This window comes from Ranitomeya variabilis, chromosome 1 (assembly GCF_051348905.1).
Source record: "Ranitomeya variabilis isolate aRanVar5 chromosome 1, aRanVar5.hap1, whole genome shotgun sequence".
Lineage (NCBI taxonomy): Eukaryota > Metazoa > Chordata > Amphibia > Anura > Dendrobatidae > Ranitomeya > Ranitomeya variabilis.
The window spans coordinates 195,818,560-195,839,992 of record NC_135232.1 but is presented as its reverse complement, the minus strand read 5'-3'; the positions used below and the strand labels follow the sequence as shown (position 1 = coordinate 195,839,992).

The following is a 21,433-nucleotide window of genomic DNA, read 5'->3' as shown; positions in this document are numbered from 1 at the left end:
GTGATTGGCAGCATCTGGGAGGGAGGAGTTGAAGCTCTTGCCTCCCTGAGATCACTCTTAAGAAACACCCAGTTGGTTTGCAAGCAGAAATTTCACATACTGCGCTCCAGAAGCAAGAAATGTAAATATCTCTGCAATGGAATGATGTAGAGCAAAATAGAAAGAGTGTCAGAATCAAGGGAGCGCAAAGGTTTCTACAATGTATTTTTTAAACCATTTGAGAGCATATCTTTAAAAAAAAGTATTACCATGCGCTGAAATCAAACAGATGCAATAAAACTCAAAATAAACTTTAAAGTAGTATCACTAGGTAGTAATACCCTTTTTTAACATAAGAATAGGCAACCACTAGCCAATCAGTACTAGTACAATTCCTTCTTAATCTGAGTGTTTGCCCTAGTTAAAATAAAACGCTTATACTCACCTCACGTTTCGGCACAAGTTGTTATGTCATATGAGCCCTGCACCCAATCAGTGCTGGCGTCACTGTCCCCACCATTGGATGTAGAAGTAATCAAGATGTTGTGAACAGACGGCCACAGCTCTAACTTCATGCTGATTATTTATATGTTCAAAGGAGTGGACAGTGATGCCAGCACTGATTGGACACAGGGCTCACGTGATATAACAACCTCACATGAGCCCCAGGAATGCGAGTGCCGACACTGCTGAAACGACACCAGCACCAAAATTTAGTGTAAGTGTTCATTTTAACAGGAGCAAATATTAAGTTTGAGAAGGGGTTGTCCTAGTAGTGGACAACCCCTTAATCTAACTAATCATGTTAAAATGGGTATGGCTAGAAACTGAATAGGTTTGGGTGTGTCTTAATCTATAATAGTGTAGTAATCACTACTGGAGTGAAAGCCTTTTAGCTCAGTAGACACTAAACAAATATATGTTACCTGTTGTTATTAATGTAACTATTGACAAGTAGCCAGGCATAGAAATAAAAAGTCACATACTATATATAGCATTCTAAGATATAGAATTTAATGTGCACCACAACACTTTCTTAATGTAAAGGCTGTGTTCAGTCTTGCAGAAAGACTTTATACTGTAGAGAAAATGAATGAACTAGTCATTCACACTATGGTAAGAATCACATTATGCCCTTTACCGAGATTTTTGTGATGTTTCTGTGGCATATCCCTCATTTTCTTCAAAGTGGAAAATATGGCATACAACAAACATGGTAAAACTGTTAGCGTAGACAGAGACATATGCAGAGGTGAGGGAGACTTAGAGCTAATTTTAAAATAAGTTTCTGAATTTGGCGCTGGTTAGCACAACTACACCTCCCATCACCTGGGATAGACCCTTTTCTCCAGTAGCGGCTGTATGATTATTCACTATAGTCCGCATGCCTGTACTGTACTGTACCGGTACCACCATGTACATTCTTAGAATAAACAATCAGGTAAAGACTGTATTAAAAAATATATGTGCATATTGCATTTTTTCTGCACCATACCTAATACTGTACATTTCAACTCTATGCTAGCAAACTAAATATATTGAAAAATGATCTATACATGTGTATTATCTGTCCCTATAATGTACAGAACCTAATTTATTCATTCGTAATGTATCTTCCTGCAACTGAAACCCTTCTGAAACTTTAATAGCAGCAGTCTGTATTTCATTCAGTGTTAACTACGGTCATTTTCTTCATTGACAAACTACCCAACTATCAGCAATTTGACACAGCAACTATAGCAACTCTGTATTTTGCCTTCAGCACAACCTATGAATAGTCATGTCCACATGGGAATCTGAGTATGCACTGAGTGCAATGATTTGGTGCTGTCATTGTTCAGATGATACATTCTACACATTTTTTTTTAAAAACAGTTTGTGAAAATCAGGTTGAAGGCAACATTCACCTCCAGAAAGTCACTGATGTATATAACAGTAGTCCGACAAGGTATCAAGATAGAGTTAACAAGCCTTGCAAAGTTACATTATAAGTGTTAAGCTTAGTTTATTGGTAATTTATAGTATATAGTTGATTGCTATTAAACTACATGACAATGTCACTGTCTGTGCCTGTAATACTGAGATATATGTTTAATTATAACTGTGATGCACAAGTTAGAAAGGCATGGAATGTAACTAATCGCACATCAACGGAGTAATGCAAATGACAGAAGACCTGCATGGATGGCCTTCTCATAGGGCTTATAGTCCCAGTTGTCTAAGTAGCCGGCAATGATGGAAATGGATAAGACACAAAGTAGCATGCACACTACAGAAGCATTCCACCTACCTGTACTGATCCCACATGACAGGATACACAAGAACAGATAGACAAGGCAGCAGTTGCAGTGCAGTCCCATCCCTTTTTCTTGCCCCATCCACTTAATGGTCTAAACACATGGAACAGATGCTGAAAGAGTCTTAAATCTGCCAATGTGTGTTGCTCGCTTCCCCAGCTTTTTTTTCCAGCAAAGTTAGTGAATCACTGCCCAGCGAACAACTTTGCCTTTTTTTTTCCAACGTCGTCTGTGTGGATTTATTGAAGGGGGGCAAAAAAAGGGAAAAAAAATATAACTTTAGGTGCAAGTATTTCTTCTGTAATGAAAGAGTGAATATTTAGTGTAATTGGTGCAAATCAGATTCCTCAAAAGCACAATCAAGGGAAGAACTTCCTATTAAAGGAACCCAATGGATTGGGAGACAGATGAAAGAAAAGGGGTTTGTGCAGGAAGAGAGAAATATAAAGCAGCTGCAAAGCAGACAAAAGAGGGAAAGAGATCAGATCTCGCTTGTAGTCACACACATGCACATGCTGTACTGAATACTGCACACATTATCTTTGCCTCACACAGTTATAAGAGCAGCAGGAGGGGAGGAGAAGTAGGGAGAATGCTGTAACTAGCTAGGTGGCTGTACAGGCTCAGACATTCACAGAGGAGGGGGCTCTCTCCATCCAATGACACCGGATTGGCTGCAAGCAATGAATTATTAGCATAAATTGCACGTGAAATGGGAGCAGGTAGGACTACAGAGGCTTGCAAGAGAGCCATGAACTTCCAGATCAGCAGTAGTAGCGGGAAGACTGGACCAGTGCCACTGCCAATGCTTTCTAGGCACGATGACGTTCCCATTCTTATTGCAGCACACTTCAATAGAAATCTGAACTACATCTTTTGGCTTTTTTGGTGGATTAAGAAAATACTAATGACTATGAAGTAGTCAGATATTCTTGAGGTCAGTTCAGTAATTGACGCTATCAATTTAAAGGGTTTGTTAGTTGAAACTAAATTGTCACCCATCCATTACATAGATCAGATCAGTCGTGGTTCAGCCACCGATTAGCTGGATGGGTAATTTTTATCCATGAAAGGACACTTTTATCCACATTAGAAAATTGAGCATTAAATCAGATGCCTCACTGCTGCTTTATAACAGGAATAACCACAGTGGTTGAATCCTGAAGAAGCAGAAGGATGACTTTGAAATGCGTAGATAATAGAAACTGTGCATTGCTCCAACCTGAGTGTCTTTTTCATCCATTCATCCATGGAACTCTACCAGCTGTGCACAAAACCACCTTCTTATTCCTTTATTACATACCTGTTTTTTCACCTGTGGTTTGTAGCAGCCAATTTTAATGCTCAGAAAAGTGTTGTGGGTTCACAACCTTATCAAGTGAGCAAGGTTTCTATATCCTTCATCCTTATATCATTATATAAAACATTGTGCTCTGTTTGTCCCCCATCTTTCTCCATACAGCTGATTTAGTTTAGGCTGCTGGAAAAAGCCAATACCAGTGCTGGGCAGTCCTATAGTGAACAAGTGGAGAAGTGGTCGGACATACGCCATGCAACTCCGTTTTAATGGGAAGCTAGTGCCCCATTCTGTTGATCTGTATGGGTTCCAGCTGTTGGACCCTCACTGATCAATAAGTTATCACCTATTTTATGGATAGGTGTAACTTGTTTTCGCCACACAAACCCTTTAAGTAACTGTTCATTCCTCAAGTCTGTACAGACCAGTGATTTCACACTTTAGGACCAATGAGAACTCTTGAATCCAAGGGAACAATACTTAAATACTTCTCTCAAGTAGGGTTAGTCTATTGGCATTTACAATTATTGTCTAGTGCTGTATTCTGGCTAATATGAGTAGACTGTTTTTCCAAACATCAATGAGCAGGTTGGAATCAGTTTGCCATTTCTACTGTAAAAGTAACAGGATCAAAACTACCTACTATATATATATATATATATATATATATATATATATATATATATATATATATATATACAGTACAGACCAAAAGTTTGGACACACCTTCTCATTTAAAGATTTTTCTGTTTTTTCATGACTATGAAAATTGTACATTCACATTGAAGGCATCAAAACTATGAATTAACACGTGTGGAATTATATACTTAACATAAAAGTGTGAAACAAAAGAAATTATGTCTTATATTCTATGTTCTTCAAAGTAGCCACCTTTTGCTTTATTGACTGCTTTGCACACTCTTGGCATTCTCTTTTTAAGCTTCAAGAGGTAGTCACCGGGAATGGATTTCACTTCACAGGTGTGCCCTGTTATGTTTAATAAGTGGGATTTCTTGCCTTATAAATGGGGATGGGACCTTCAGTTGTGTTGTGCGGAAGTCTGGTGGATACACAGCTGATAGTTCTGCTAAATAGACTGATAGAATTTGTATTATGGCAAGAAAAAAGCAGCTAAGTAAAGAAAAATGAGTGGCCATCATTACTTTAAGAAATGAAGGTCAGTCAGTCCGAAGAATTGGAAAAACTTTGAAAGTGTCCCCAAGTGCAGTGGCAAAAACCATCAAGCGCTACAAAGAAACTGGCTCACATGAGGACCGCCCCAGGAAAGGAAGACCAAGAGCCACCTCTGCTTCTGAGGATAAGTTTATCCTAGTCACCAGCCTCAGAAATTGCAGGTTAACAGCAGCTCAGATTAGACACCAAGTCAATGCCACACAGGGTTCAAGCAGCAGACACATCTCTACAGCAACTATTAAGAGGAGACTTTGTGCAGCAGGCCTTCATGGTAAAATAGCTGCTAGGAAACCACTGCTAAGGACAGGCAACAAGCAGAAGAGACTTGGTTGGGCTAAAGAACACAAGGAATGGACATTAGACCAGTGGAAATCTGTGCTTTGGTCTGATGAGTCCAAATTTGAGATCTTTGGTTCCAAACACCGTGTCTTTGTGCGATGCAGAAAAGGTGAATGGATGGACTCTACATGCCTGGTTCCCACCATGAAGTATGGAGGAGGAGGTCTGATGGTGTGGGGGTGCTTTGCTGGTGACACTGTTGGGGATTTATTCAAAATTGAAGGCATAATGAACTAGCATTACTACCACAGCATCTTGCAGTGGCATGCTATTCCATCCGGTTTGCGTTTAGTTGGACCATCATTTGTTTTTCAACAGGACAATGACCCCAAACACACCTCCAGGCTGTGTAAGGGCTATTTGACCAAGAAGGAGAGTGATGGGGTGCTACGCCAGATGACCTGGCCTCCACAGTCACCAGACCTGAACCCAATCAAGATGGTTTGGGGTGAGCTGGACAGCAGAGTGAAGGCAAAAGGGCCAACAAGTGCTAAGCATCTCTGAGAACTCCTTCAAGATTGTTGGACGACCATTTCCGGTGACTACCTCTTACACTAAAGGTGTGGAGGGCAAAAACTGCAGCCCAGAGCTTCCAGCTTAGCTGAATAGATCCATACTGATAAGCTGGACAAATGAGCAAAACATAGAATGAGCTGAACAATAAAGTCCACAACAAGTGGACTGCAAAAGGACAAAAGGACTTATCTTTGCTGGACAGGACAGAGTGTCAGGGAAATCCAAAAGAGCAGTGGCTCCAAGCAGGAACAATTGACAACTGGCATTGATTGAGGAATAAGGCCAGACTAAAATAGCCGAGCCAGAAAGACGATCAGTGGGAGCAGCTGCTGATGCTAAATCCAAGAAGCAGCTATACCACTCAAAACCACAGGAGGGAGCCCAAGAGCAGAATTCACAAAAGTGCTACTTACAACCACCGGAGGGAGCCCAAGAGCGGAATTCACAACACCACTCCACATAGTAGGCACAGGCCACATCTAGCTCCATTGTGTCTATAATGGAGTTGCTCCTGTGAGGTATGACGTTAAGGGAGAGGGAGGAACCTCATGGATAGAGATGTGAGGTGGAAAATGAGAGATATCCAGGGGAAAATGAGAGAAGTGAGGTGCTGCGGCAGTATAAGGCTGTGTATAGAGAAGAGTGGCGCTGCAGGTGGAGGCTGTGTATAAGGCCACATTCACACGTTCAGTATTTGGTCAGTATTTTATTTATAAGCCAAAACCACGAGTGGGAGAAAAATACAGAAGTGGTGACATGTTTCTGATATACTTTTCCTCTGATTGTTTTACTCCAAGTTTTAGCTTACAAATACTGAGGTAAAAATACTGACCAAATAACGTGTGAAAGAGGCCTAAGGGAGAAAACTGTGGTGCTGTAGAAGAAGTGGGCAGTGTATACCAATAGCCTTATTGCAATTAATGCAATTTCTCTCGGGATCAAGTGTTTCCAATTGTATATGGAAGAGGAGCAGAGGCGTAGCTAGGGTTTTGGTTCGGGGGGGGGGGGGGGGCGAAGCTTCTGAGTGGGCCCCTAACCAGGTAACCTTCATTACAATTTGGTGACGTGCCCTAATAGTGGAGGAGAACCTCAGTAGATGACCACGCTATTACTGAAGATAAACTCTATATAACGACCAACATGGATATAACCGCCATATGGTCAGTGGTAGATACCAGTCCTACAGAACATGTAAGAGATCACAGCACAGTTACAGATAATGTCTTACCGCTGATGTTCTCAGATGGAATCGTTCACTTTTCCCGTCTTTTCCATCTGGCACAGACCAACATGACAACGTCTTCCAGCCAGGACTCGCATGCAGAGAATACAACAAAGACACAATTGACTTCTCATATTCCTGCCCCATCACCATCTATTCCCAACCTGCACAAACTCCTCATCCTGCTGATACCCCAATACTGAGCCACTGCTGCTGTATGTGTCCCTATTGCTGCCCCTGAAACCCTAATACTGAGCCGCTGCTGCCATATGTGTCCCTATAACTGCACCTGTTGTGTGCTTCTCTGTGCCTTCTAAATTCTAAAGCAACCCTCTATAATATAGTAATGGCGGGTGCAAGTGCCCTAGAAAACAGTGCCCATATTTTGTTCCCTAGAAAGTAATATTGCCATGTGTGTCCCTTTGATAGTCTCAGTAATCTTAGACAAGAAGTGCCCACTTTACATTTAATAATGTCCCGAGTCTCCCCCCTGTACAGCTCCCCTATACAGTAAAATGCCCTTCACTGTATAGTACCATCCACACAGTAAACTGACCACTTACTATCCCCCAAACTATTTGATGGCTCCAACACTGTATGATGGCCCCTTCACTGTAATCTCCACAATGTATGTTGACCCACTAGATGGTATCCATATAGTATAATGCACCAGATCATCCTAAATATAGTATAATGCACTTCCCATAGGTCTCCATATAGTATAATGCACTCCCCATAAGCATCCATATAGTATAATGCACTCCCCATAGGACACCATATAGTATAATGCACTCCCCATAGGCCTACTCTACAGCACAAGGCAGCACCCATAGGCAGACTCTATAGCACAAGACAGCATCCCCACAGGCAGACCCTGTAGAATAAGACAGCACCCCATAGATAGAACCAGTAGTATAAGACAGCACCCCATAGGCAGACAGTAGTATAAGGCAGCACCCCATACGCAGATCCTGTAGTATAAGGCAGCACCCCATAGGAATAAATCATAAGTCACTGCAGGGCTGGGAATCACAAGCAGGGCGGCCGCGCATGTGCAGTCAGCTGGGCTGCATATGAGGAAAGACGGGCAGCGCTCACCGCGCCTGCAGCAGGCAGGGGAAAAGAGCGCAGGCGCCGGCTATATTGAAAACAGCGGTGAGGAGGAGGCGGCGCCCGGCGCCAAGAAGATGTGAGTGACAGCTGTGTGGCGTCTAAAGCAGGGGGGAAATGCCGGCCTCCTTGACTGAAGACCAGGTATTTCTGACAAATTAAAAAACTAATTATTTCTCTAGTTACAGCACCCAGAACTAAAAGAGCCACCTTGTCAGAATGCAGCATTACTGCTGCACAAGGTGGCTCTTTTAGTTTGAAATGATTGGGGGGGGGGTGACAGGATCCCTTTAACTACTATGCCCGGACAACACCAGGCTCTTCAGCTAGTAAGTTATAATTTCAGGAGGAGAATAATATATTATGCCACAAATGTCTTCTGGTCTGGTCTGAATACCTTAACTTGTTAAAGACTGCACAATGAACATATATTCTGCCTGGTGTTCTGGGCTAGAAACATGCAGCAAATATACAATACTGATTTAAACTGTACTTTCAAGTAATTTTTCAGAATAATATTTCTTGTGTTTGTTCATGGAAAGTAATATATCTGGCCATTACAGTGACAAGCAAAAGGGTAACAATGTTTTGAACTTTTGACTTTCAGGATCCATATCTCACCATCCTCTTCAGCTAAGAACATGTGACTTCCATCATTTTATAGACAATCATCTTGGCTATATCATGCATAAATTTGACTTACAACTATTTAGCATATGATTAGTTATGCAGATTCACGTCATGTCATGCATTATTACTGTTTTGCTCCCTCCTGGTCATGGACAAATATTTTTCTTCCTGTATACTACAAATTACAGCCTGTTCTCACTTTCTCTAATAGTGCAGTGTGTTACTAGGTTGCTTCCCAAGTGAAGACGCTGCAGTGCTGGAACCGGGAGAGGTAAGTATCGCAAGTGCCGGGGCCCGGAGCAGGCGGGGGGTCCACTCGTGGGGTCGGCACTATAGCGTGCCAGTGTCCCTGATGGCCTGCTCAGGGCCCCGGCACTTGCCCGGTGTTATGATCCTTAGTGGTTGAGGATCACAAATTACTCCAGCTAAGTAACAAAACATAGGACAAGCTCTAGGGAGATGGCAAACTGGACTGACCGCAAATCTGAACCTATCCAAACACACTAGAAGTAGCCGGTGAACGTGCCTAAAAATCCTAGACGTCTCTAGCCAGCCAGAGGAACTAACTACCCCTAGAGAGAAAGAAAGACCTCTCTTGCCTCCAGAGAAATAATCCCCAAAGATATAGAAGCCCCCCACAGATATTAACGGTGAGGTAAGAGGAAGGCACATACACAGGGGTGAAAGCAGATTCAGCAAAAGAGGCCCACTAATTCTAGATAGCAGAAAATAGCAAAGGGGTCTATGCGGTCAGTAAAAAACCCTTACAAAATATCCACACTGAGATTTCAAGAACCCCCACACCAACTAACGGTGTGGGGGGAGAAAGTCAGTCCCCTAGAGCAACCAGCAAGTAAGAAATCACATTTTAGCAAGCTGGACAAAAAAACATGATGAACGCTGATAATCAGAAAATGAACAAACAAGGACTTAGCTTGTCTTGGAGAGACTGGGAGCAAGGTAGTCACAAGGAATCTGAAGAGCACTGAATACATTGATAGCAGGCAAGGAACTGAGTATCCAGGTGAGTTAAATAGGAAACCAACCAAGGATAACGAACCAGCTGATGAGGCCACCTGCAGAAAGACAACACTACACAGTACCGCTTGTGACCACTAGAGGGAGCCCAAAAATAGAGTTCACAACAGTACCCCCCCTTGAGGAGGGGTCACCGAACCCTCATCAAGACCCCCAGGGCGATCAGGACGAGCCGCGTGGAAGGCGCGAACCAAATCGGCTGCATGAACATCAGAGGCGACAACCCAGGAATTATCCTCCTGACCATAGCCCTTCCACTTAACCAGATACTGAAGTCTCCGTCTAGAGATACGAGAATCCAAAATCTTCTCCACCACGTACTCCAATTCGCCCTCGACCAGCACCGGAGCAGGAGGCTCAACAGAAGGAACCACAGGTACCACATACCTCCGCAACAAAGACCTATGGAACACATTATGGATGGCAAACGATGCCGGGAGATCCAAACGAAAAGACACCGGGTTAAGGATTTCCAAGATCTTATAAGGACCGATGAAGCGAGGCTTAAACTTAGGAGATGAGACCTTCATAGGAACATACCGAGAAGACAGCCACACCAAATCCCCAACACGAAGTCGGGGACCCACACCGCGGCGGCGGTTGGCAAAGCGCTGAGCCCTCTCCTGTGACAATTTCAGATTGTCCACCACATGGCTCCAAATCTGCTGCAACCTATCCACCACAGAATCCACCCCAGGACAGTCAGAAGACTCAACCTGACCCGAGGAAAAATGAGGATGGAAACCAGAATTGCAGAAAAAAGGCGAAACCAAGGTAGCAGAACTAGCCCGATTATTAAGGGCAAACTCGGCCAATGGCAAAAAAGTCACCCAATCATCCTGATAAGCAGAAACAAAACATCTCAAATAAGTCTCCAATGTCTGATTAGTTCGCTCGGTTTGGCCATTAGTCTGAGGATGGAAGGCCGACGAAAAAGACAAATCAATGCCCATCTTAGCACAAAAAGTTCGCCAAAACCTGGACACAAACTAGGATCCTCTATCAGACACAATATTTTCAGGAATGCCGTGCAAGCGAACCACATTCTGAAAAAATAGAGGAACCAAATCGGAGGAGGAAGGCAGCTTAGGCAAGGGCACCAAATGGACCATCTTGGAAAAATGATCACACACCACCCAGATGACAGACATTTTCTGAGATACTGGAAGATCCGAAATAAAATCCATGGAAATGTGCGTCCAAGGCCTTTTCGGGACAGGCAAAGGCAAAAGCAAACCGCTGGCACGAGAACAGCAAGGCTTAGCCCGAGCACAAATCCCACAAGGCCGCACAAAGGAATGCACATCCCGCGACAAGGAAGGCCACCAGAAGGACCTAGCCACCAAATCCCTGGTACCAAAAATCCCATGATGACCCGCCAACACCGAAGAATGAACCTCAGAAATAACTCTGCTGGTCCATCTATCCGGGACAAACAGTCTCTCTGGTGGACAACAGTCAGGTCTATCTGCCTGAAATTTCTGCAGCACTCGTCGCAAATCTGGAGAAATGGCAGACAAAATCACTCCCTCTCTGAGAATACCAGCCGGCACAGAAACTCCCAGAGAGTCAGGCACAAAGCTCCTAGAAAGTGCATCAGCTTTCACGTTCTTCGAACCAGGCAGATATGAGACCACGAAGTTGAAACGGGAGAAAAACAACGACCAACGAGCCTGTCTAGGATTCAGGCGCTTGGCAGACTCGAGGTAAATCAGATTTTTGTGATCAGTCAGGACCACCACACGATGTTTAGCTCCTTTGAGCCAATGACGCCACTCCTCAAATGCCCACTTCATAGCCAACAACTCCCGATTACCAACATCATAGTTTCGCTCAGCAGGCGAAAACTTTCTTGAAAAGAAAGCACACGGCTTCATCACAGAGCCCTCAGAGCTTCTCTGCGACAAAACAGCCCCTGCTCCAATCTCGGAAGCATCAACCTCGACCTGGAAGGGGAGAGAGACATCTGGCTGACATAAGACTGGAGCCGAAGAAAACCGGTGCTTCAGCTCCCGAAAGGCCTCCACGGCCGCAGGAGACCAATTAGTCACATCAGAGCCCTTCTTGGTCAAATCCGTCAAAGGTTTAACCACGCTAGAAAAATTAGCGATGAAACAACGGTAAAAATTAGCAAAACCCAAGAACTTCTGAAGACTCTTAACAGACGTGGGCTGAGTCCAGTCATGAATAGCCTGGACCTTGACTGGGTCCATCTCCACAGAAGAAGGAGAAAAAATAAAACCCAAAAAGGAGACCTTCTGTACTCCAAAGAGGCATTTTGAGCCCTTCACAAATAAAGCATTAGCACGCAGGACCTGAAACACCATCCTGACCTGCTTCACATGGGACTCCCAATCATCAGAAAAGACCAAAATGTCATCCAGATAAACAATCATAAACTTATCCAGATATTCTCGGAAAATGTCATGCATGAAGGACTGAAACATAGAAGGAGCATTAGAGAGTCCAAAAGGCATCACCAAGTACTCAAAATGGCCTTTGGGCATATTAAATGCTGTTTTCCATTCATCTCCCTGCTTAATGCGCACAAGATTATACGCACCACGGAGATCTATCTTGGTGAACCAACTGGCACCCTTAATCTGAGCAAACAAATCAGACAATAGTGGCAAAGGATATTGAAATTTGACTGTGATTTTATTCAGAAGGCGATAATCTATACACGGTCTCAAAGAACCGTCCTTCTTGGCCACAAAAAAGAATCCTGCACCAAGAGGGGAAGAGGATGGACAAATATGTCCCTTCTCCAAAGACTCCTTTATATAACTCCGCATCGCGGCATGCTTTGGTATAGACAAATTAAAAAGTCGTCCCTTAGGGAATTTACTACCAGGAATTAAATTTATAGCACAGTCACAATCCCTATGAGGGGGCAGGGCACTGGACCTGGGCTCATCAAATACATCCTGGTAGTCAGACAAAAACTCAGGGACCTCAGAAGGAGTGGAAGAAGCAATAGACACCAATGGAGTATCGCCATGAATTCCCTGACAACCCCAACTAGACACAGACACAGCTTTCCAATCTAAAACTGGATTATGAGCCTGCAGCCATGGCAGACCCAAAACGACAACATCGTGTAAATTATGCAGAACAAGAAAGTGAATCACCTCCTGATGAACGGGAGTCATGCACATGGTCATTTGCGTCCAATACTGAGGTTTATTCTCAGCCAATGGCGTAGCATCAATTCCCCTCAGAGGAATAGGAAATTCCAAAGGCTCCAGGACAAAACCACAGCGCCTGGCAAATGACAAATCCATCAGATTCAGGGCAGCACCCGAATCCACAAAGGCCATAACCGAGTAGGACGACAAAGAACAAATCAAAGTAACAGACAAAATAAATTTAGGCTGTATAGTACCAATGGTGACAGGTTTAGCGACCTTTTTTAAGCGTTTAGAGCATGCTGAGATAACATGAGCAGAATCACCATAGTAAAAGCACAACCCATTTTGACGTCTATGACTTTGTCGCTCAATTCTGGTCAGAGTTCGATCACATTGCATAGACTCAGGTCTCTGTTCAGAAAATACCGCCAAAGGATGAGCAGATTTGCGCTCCCGCAAACGCCGATCAACCTGAATGGCTAAAGCCATAGAATCACTCAAACTTGTAGGGGTGGGGAACCCCACCATAACATCCTTAATGGCTTCAGAAAGACCTTCTCTGAAATTTGCAGCCAAGGCACACTCATTCCATTGAGTAAGCACTGACCATTTCCGAAATTTTTGACAATACACCTCTGCTTCATCCTGCCCTTGAGAGAGGGCCAGCAACGCTTTTTCTGCCTGACTCTCAAGATTAGGCTCCTCATAAAGTAGTCCAAGAGCCAGAAAAAACGCATCCACATTAAGCAATGCAGGATCTCCTGGCGCCAGAGAGAAAGCCCAATCCTGAGGGTCGCCACGCAACAAGGAGATAACAATTTTTACTTGCTGAGCGGAATCACCAGAGGAAAGAGGTCTCAGAGATAGAAATAACTTACAATTATTCTTAAAATTCTGAAACCTAGATCTATCTCCAGAGAACAACTCAGGAATGGGTGTCTTTGGTTCTGACATAGGGCTATGAATAACAAAATCCTGAATGCTTTGCACCCGTGCAGCAAGATGATCCACACTAGAAGTCAGAGTCTGAACATCCATGTCTGCAGCTGAGCTCAAAACCACTCAGAGTTCAAGGGGATGAAAGAAGCTAGACAGACTGCAGCAAGGAAAAGCGGGAGGGGAAAAAAAAATGTACTCAGGTCTTCTTTTAATCCCACTTCTGCGATGCATTAAACACTTTTTGGCCTGCTATACTGTTATGATCCTTAGTGGTTGAGGATCACAAATTACTCCAGCTAAGTAACAAAACATAGGACAAGCTCTAGGGAGGTGGCAAACTGGACTGACCGCAAATCTGAACCTATCCAAACACACTAGAAGTAGCCGGTGAACGTGCCTAAAAATCCTAGACGTCTCTAGCCAGCCAGAGGAACTAACTACCCCTAGAGAGAAAGAAAGACCTCTCTTGCCTCCAGAGAAATAATCCCCAAATATATAGAAGCCCCCAACAGATATTAACGGTGAGGTAAGAGGAAGGCACATACACAGGGGTGAAAGCAGATTCAGCAAAAGAGGCCCACTAATTCTAGATAGCAGAAAATAGCAAAGGGGTCTATGCGGTCAGTAAAAAACCCTTACAAAATATCCACACTGAGATTTCAAGAACCCCCACACCAACTAACGGTGTGGGGGGAGAAAGTCAGTCCCCTAGAGCAACCAGCAAGTAAGAAATCACATTTTAGCAAGCTGGACAAAAAAACATGATGAACGCTGATAATCAGAAAATGAACAAACAAGGACTTAGCTTGTCTTGGAGAGACTGGGAGCAAGGTAGTCACAAGGAATCTGAAGAGCACTGAATACATTGATAGCAGGCAAGGAACTGAGTATCCAGGTGAGTTAAATAGGAAACCAACCAAGGATAACGAACCAGCTGATGAGGCCACCTGCAGAAAGACAACACTACACAGTACCGCTTGTGACCACTAGAGGGAGCCCAAAAATAGTGTTCACAACAGCCCGGGTGCTGACGCCAGCCCTGTGCGTGGTGCAGGTCGCAATGAATAACGAGGACACAGGGTTGCAGTCTCTTTACCTCTTTACTGAAGGCTTCAGGATCCTCAATCCAGAGCACTGCTAACAGGGCTGGCTGAGACCGGCCGGTCCGAAGGCACATCCAGAGTTTCCTTTGCAGGTGGAAATCAGTGCCTACCTTCTAGCGCCTGTGTGTTGTAGTACTTCCCTGCTGAGCACCACTGGATAGTCCTCACAACTGTTGTGTCTGTTTCTGATGTTCTTCTTTCTCACAACTCGTATCTATTCTGATGTTCTTCTCTGTCCCCCAGATGATATGGATAGGACGCACCCGTATGACGGGTAGACCTGGAGTTCTTCCGGGATCCTAGCGTAGCCCCTCTCCCACAATTGCCCCCTATGTCTTCTTAGGTGATTTAGGTGAGACAGCCAACCTAAAATTAACTGTCCTGCCGCTGTTTAAAGTATTGCTTGGAGCCTAATACTTCCTCGGTGTTCCGGCCACCGGCTATGTGCCTCAGTAGGATGTTGCCTCGATCTTACGGCACGACTCCTACTGGCTTTATCTCCTTTTTGCTGCGATCTCATTTCTCACTTCTCCACAATAAACCTCGCTTCTTTCCTTTCTTAGGATGCCACCGCATTCGAGTGCAGGCGCGGCTCCATAACGTTCTGTTCTGTTCGCTAGGCCACTGTCAGGATCCCACCCCTGACAGAGACCCCCCTGAATCTTCCCCCCGCAACACCCTCTGCCACAGGATGTTGCCTGGTTCCAACCCAGTCAGCTTCTGACTAACTTCCTATCCAGCCCCCAGTTTTACCAGATTGTGAGGAGTGGCCTAATACATAGAACCCTTTGCTCCCCCTGGTGGCCAGAATGTGAAGTGTAAAGTGTGACTGTGATACCTGGTCAGGTGAACTCCTTAAGTGCCATCAGACATACCATCACTCCCCTTAGCGGCGGAGCATCAGTACTGCAACGACCAGGACTCTGGGGCGCTGCAGATGCACATTACACAAGCCTGGAATGGAGTCCAAAAAAAGGTGAAGAAAAAGTACGAAAAGTGAACAGTAGTGTTGAGTATTCCGATACCGCAAGTATATCGGAAATCGGAATTGGAAGTTCCCAGTGTATTGTTCCCAGGGTCTGGAGGAGAGGAGACTCTCCTTCAGGCCCTGGGATCCATATTCATGTAAAAAATAAAGAATTAAAATAAAAAATATGGATATACTCACCTCTCCGGCGGCCCCTGGACCTTACCGATGTAACCGGCAGCCTCCATTCCTAAGAATGAGGAGTTTAGGACCTTCGATGACGTCGCGGCTTGTGATTGGTCGCGTGAGCAGTCACATGAGCGGTCATGCGACCAATCACAAGCCGTGACGTCATCGAAGGTCCTAAACTCCTCAATCTTAGGAACAGAGGCTGCCGGTTACATCGGTAAGGTCCAGGGGCCGCCGGAGAGGTGAGTATATCCATATTTTTTATTTTAATTCTTTATTTTTTACATGAATATAGATCCCAGGGCCTAAAGGAGAGTTTCCTCTCCTTCAGACCCTGGGAACCATTCAGGATACCTTCCGATACTTGTGTCCCATTGACTTGCATTGGTATCGGGTATCGGTATCGGCGATATCCGATATTTTTTGGATATCGGCCGATACCATCCGATACCGATACCTTTGAGCATCGGAAGGTATCGCTCAACACTAGTGAACAGTAGAAGATTGGAAATGGGTAATTTGGAGCAATAAGACAAATGTCAATAGACTAGGGTTTGACGGGTGCAGATGGGTTTTGAAGAAACAAGGGAAAAAGGAACTAATGGATCGAGAAATTGAAGGAACTGTGATATTTGGTTTAGGAAACCTTATGATATGGTTTTGTTTCACAGCCAAAGCCATTGGATACTTGACCAAAATCGATAGTGGTCTCAATGCTATAGTATACTGTATGTGAGTTTCCTATAAGGTGAGTTACTTTATACACTTGAGTAGTGTTGAGCATTCCGATACCGCAAGTATCGGGTATCGGCCGATACTTGCTGGTATCGGAATTCCGATACCGAGATCCGATACTTTTGTGGTATCGGGTATCGGTATCGAAACAACATTAATGTGTAAAATAAAGAATTAAAATAAAAAATATTGCTATACTCACCTCTCCGACGCAGCCTGGACCTCACCGAGGGAACCGGCAGCGTTCTTTGCTTAAAATGTGCGCTTTTCCTTCCTTCCGTGACGTCACGGCTTCTGATTGGTCGCGTGCCGCCCATGTGGCCGCAACGCGACCAATCACAGCAAGCCGTGACGTAATTTTCAGGTCCTTCTAGGCATTCAGTATTTTAAAATTACGTTCCGGCTTTGTGATTGGTCGCGTCGCGGTCACATGGGCGATGCGACCAATCACAAGCCGTGACGTCACGGAAGGAAGGAAAAGCGCGCATTTTAAGCAAAGAACGCTGCCGGTTCCCTCGGTGAGGTCCAGGCTGCGTCGGAGAGGTGAGTATAGCAATATTTTTTATTTTAATTCTTTATTTTACACATTAATATGGTTCCCAGGGCCTGAAGGAGAGTTTCCTCTCCTTCAGACCCTGGGGACCATCAGGGATACCGTCCGATACTTGAGTCCCATTGACTTGTATTGGTATCGGGTATCGGTATCGGATTAGATCCGATACTTTGCCGGTATCGGCCGATACTTTCCGATACCGATACTTTCAAGTATCGGACGGTATCGCTCAACACTACACTTGAGTACTATTGGTACAAAAAGGATAACTTAGTGTTCCAGCAGGAAAATGACCCACAGAATATTTTGAGATTAGCAAAGAAATGGTTCAATAACCATGAAGTAGAGATTCTAAATTAGCCACCACAGTCTTCAGACCTCAACCCAATAGAACATTTGTAGGAAGAAATGAAGAGAAAGCTCTATTCATGTCCAAGTGACTCGACCAGTATGCACCAACTTTAAGAATGTGTAGGAGAGACCTGGGATCAGATTTTGGTTGACACATGCTTGAATCTGATTGAGAGCATGCCCAGAACAATTCATGCCCCTGACGAAGGACAAGCATCCAAAACGTGCATAGGGGCGGACGCACGGAAGCAGGGAGATCCTGTCTGCCACTAACCATAGGTAATACTGCTATAGCTCAGCACTCTTTCTATACACATATGTGTTATTTACTGCTACACCTTTGGTATTTAGTAGGGTTGAGCGACTTTCACTTTTCTAGGATCGAGTCGGGTTTCGCGAAACCCAACTTTGTTCAAAAGTCAAGTCGAGTGAAATCGTCCGATTATCGCCAAAAGTCGGGGATCGACCGAAACACAAAACCCAATGCAAGTCAATGGGGAAGCATAGTCGGCAGTGAGTGGAGGCCAGGAAAATACCTACAGTGCCCATTTTAATGGCAAAAACATCCATTCTTGTTACTGAAGCTTGTCAATCTTAATTTACTTTATAATAATAGTTAGGCATTGTAAATTGGGGGTCATTTGGCTAAAGTTGTTGGGGGTAGGGCTGGTTCAATTTTTTGGTGGGCCCAGGAAACGTGGACTACGTCACGGCGGTGGAGCAGTGAGACATAAGTATTTCAACTTTGCAAGTGCTGTGATCCTGAGCAAGCAGGGGGGCCACTCATTCGCATTGGCACTGGCACAGGGCCCCTCAAAGTACGGTGGTGTGTTTGCACGGCCTGGGCGCCTCCCACCGGCAGCGACACTTTTGCGTACTCTGAGGGGCCCTGTGCCAGTGACGTCGCCAACGAGTATGCCCCCCCACCTGATGAAGGAACCTGCACTTTCATCTGCACCTTCCTCTTTGTCCCTTTGTAAGGTGGTATAGTATGCGGGAAGGGGAACCTGACTTTCAGCAGGGTCAGATTGTGGCTGTGTAGCGTGCAAGGGGAATGTAGTGGTCTGGGTCAATGTACCACAAGACTCATTTAGCACTGGCTGGGCAGGATGAGGAGGAAAAAGAGATATAGGCCCAAATAATAAAGTGGGCTAAATGCAGTTCAAAATTGGTAACAGGACTAACCAGGCGACATTGCTTTGTTCAGTGGAGTAGAAAACCCAGGAGCGGCAGACACCGTTTTAAGGGCCCAACAAGACTAGTAGGCCCAATGCAGTTTAATATTAAAAATATAGGCAGAAAGCCTGAAGATTGAAGCTCAGGAAAATAACACAGGGCAACACCAAGGTGCGGCCGACACCGTTACTAGGCCCAACCAAAGTAGTAGGCCAAATGCAGTTTAATATTTAAAATGTAGGCTGAAAGCCTGAAGATTGAAGCTCAGGAAAACAAAACAGGAGAAAACCAAGGAGCGGCAGACACCGTTATAAGGGCCCAACCACACTAGTAGGCCCAATGCAGTTTAATATTTAAAATATAGTCCGAAAGCCTGAAGATTGAAGCTCAGGAAAACAAAACAGGAGAAAAACTAGGAGTGGCAGACACCATTTTAAGGGCCCAACCAGGCTAGTAGGCCCAATGCAGTTTAATATTAAAAATGTAGGCCGAAAGCCTGAAGATTGGAGCTCAGGAAAATAACACAGGACAACACCAAGGTGCGGCAGACACCGTTACTAGACCCAACCAAAGTAGCAGGCCACATGCAGTTTAATATTTAAAATGTAGGCCGAAAGCCTGAAGATTGAAGCTCAGGAAAACAACACAGGAGAAAAACCTGGAGTGGCAGACACCGTTTTAAGGGCCCAACCAGACTAGTAGGCCCCAATGCAGTTTAATATTTAAAATATAGGCCGAAAGTCTGAAGATTGAAGCTCAGGAAAACAACACAGGAGAAAACCCAGGAGCGGCAGACACCGTCTTAAGGGCCCAACCACACTAGTAGGCCCAATGCAGTTTAATTGAATAAAGCAGGGTGGGACTAATAAGTTAAAAACTAACTTTTAATAGACAATTATTAAAATGGGATGAACTATACCAAAAATAAGTATCCTATAATTTCAACAAACAAACACCCTAAGTGACAACTTAAATTAAGACAGACCCAATATGCAAACACAAATGCGTACCAAAATACACATAATAAAAAGGAGACAGCCTCCTAAATATAACAAGAATTAAGTGGCCGAAAACTTAAGCCATCCATATATCAAGTAGCCCTTATTCAGACCACTAATACAAAAGGGAACAATCTCACCTCATACTCTTATATTCATCATGTATGACGGGTGTCCACACAAGATGAGGATTTAGCACCCGATTTGGTTTATTTACTACATCTTCCCCTGATGAGTCTTGTAAACGAAACGCGTTGGGAAGCTTGAATGCCGGGGTAACATGTGTCCATGGTGATCAACGTGGGGTAATGTATGGAATGATTTGCCTCCCCCATATATTTGACACCGATATATTCCAGGGGCTTTTTTCCCTCGTCATGATGAATATAAGAGTATGAGGTGAGATTGTTCCCTTTTGTATTAGTGGTCTGAATAAGGGCTACTTGATTTATGGATGGCTTAAGTTTTCGGCCACTTAATTCTTGTTATATTTAGGAGGCTGTCTCCTTTTTATTACGTGTATTTTGGTACGCATTTGTGTTTGCATATTGGGTCTGTCTTAATTTAAGTTGTCACTTAGGGTGTTTGTTTGTTGAAATTATAGGATACTTATTTTTGGTATAGTTCATCCCATTTTAATAATTGTCTATTAAAAGTTAGTTTTTAACTTATTAGTCCCACCCTGCTTTATTCAATTAATTTTTCAGACTGGTGACTATAGTTCAAATTACCAATGCAGTTTAATATTAAAAATATAGGCCGAAAGCCTGAAGATTGAAGCTCAGGAGAATAACACAGGACAACACCAAGACACCGTTACTAGGCCCAACCAAAGTAGTAAGCCAAATGCAGTTTAAAATTCCCTATAGGCCGAAAGCCTGAAGATTGAAGCTAAGCTTTATTCAGTGGAGGAGACAAGCAAGGAGTGGCAGACACCGTTACTAGGGCCCAACCAAAGTAGTAGACCAAATGCAGTTTAAAATTCCCTATAGGCCGAAAGCCTGAAGATTGAAGCTAAGCTTTATTCAGTGGAGGAAACAAGCAAGGAGTGGCAGACACCGTTACTAGGGCCCAACCAAAGTAGTAGGCCCACTGCAGTGTTATATTAACAACTACTTAATGAGAGCCTGATGATTGAAGCTCAGGCAAGTAAACCTGGAGAACACCTTGGAGCGGCAGACACCGTTAGTAGGCCCCAACCAAACTAGTAGGCCAACTGCAGTGTTATATTACCAACTACTTAATGAGAGCCTGATGATTGAAGCTCAGGCAAGTAAACCTGGAGAACATCTTGGAGCGGCAGACACCATTAGTAGGCCCCAACCAAACTAGTAGGCCAACTGCAGTGTTATATTAACAACTACTTAATGAGAGCCTGAAGATTGAAGCTCAGCTCTGTTCAGTGGAGGAGAACACCAAGGAGCGGCAGACACCGTTAGTAGGCCCCAACCAAACTAGTAGGCCAACTGCAGTGTTATATTACCAACTACTTAATGAGAGCCTGAAGATTGAAGCTCAGGCAAGTAAACCTGGAGAACACCTTGGAGCAGCAGACACCGTTAGTAGGCCCCAACCAAACTAGTAGGCCAACTGCAGTGTTATATTAACAACTACTTAATGAGAGCCTGATGATTGAAGCTCAGGCAAGTAAACCTGGAGAAAACCTTGG

General features: G+C 44.2%; 1 protein-coding gene across 1 annotated transcript in view; it reads right to left on the bottom strand.

The window, feature by feature from the left end:
- The window catches only part of LOC143793911 (A disintegrin and metalloproteinase with thrombospondin motifs 19-like), a 326,064-nt gene extending 323,707 nt beyond the window's left edge, over positions 1-2,357 (bottom strand). Inside the window, exon 1 of the mRNA XM_077280850.1 lies at positions 2,270-2,357. Within this exon, the coding sequence (XP_077136965.1) occupies positions 2,270-2,357 (88 nt within the window). The remainder of the gene's footprint in view (positions 1-2,269) is intronic.
- Between the last annotated feature and the right edge of the window lie 19,076 nt (positions 2,358-21,433).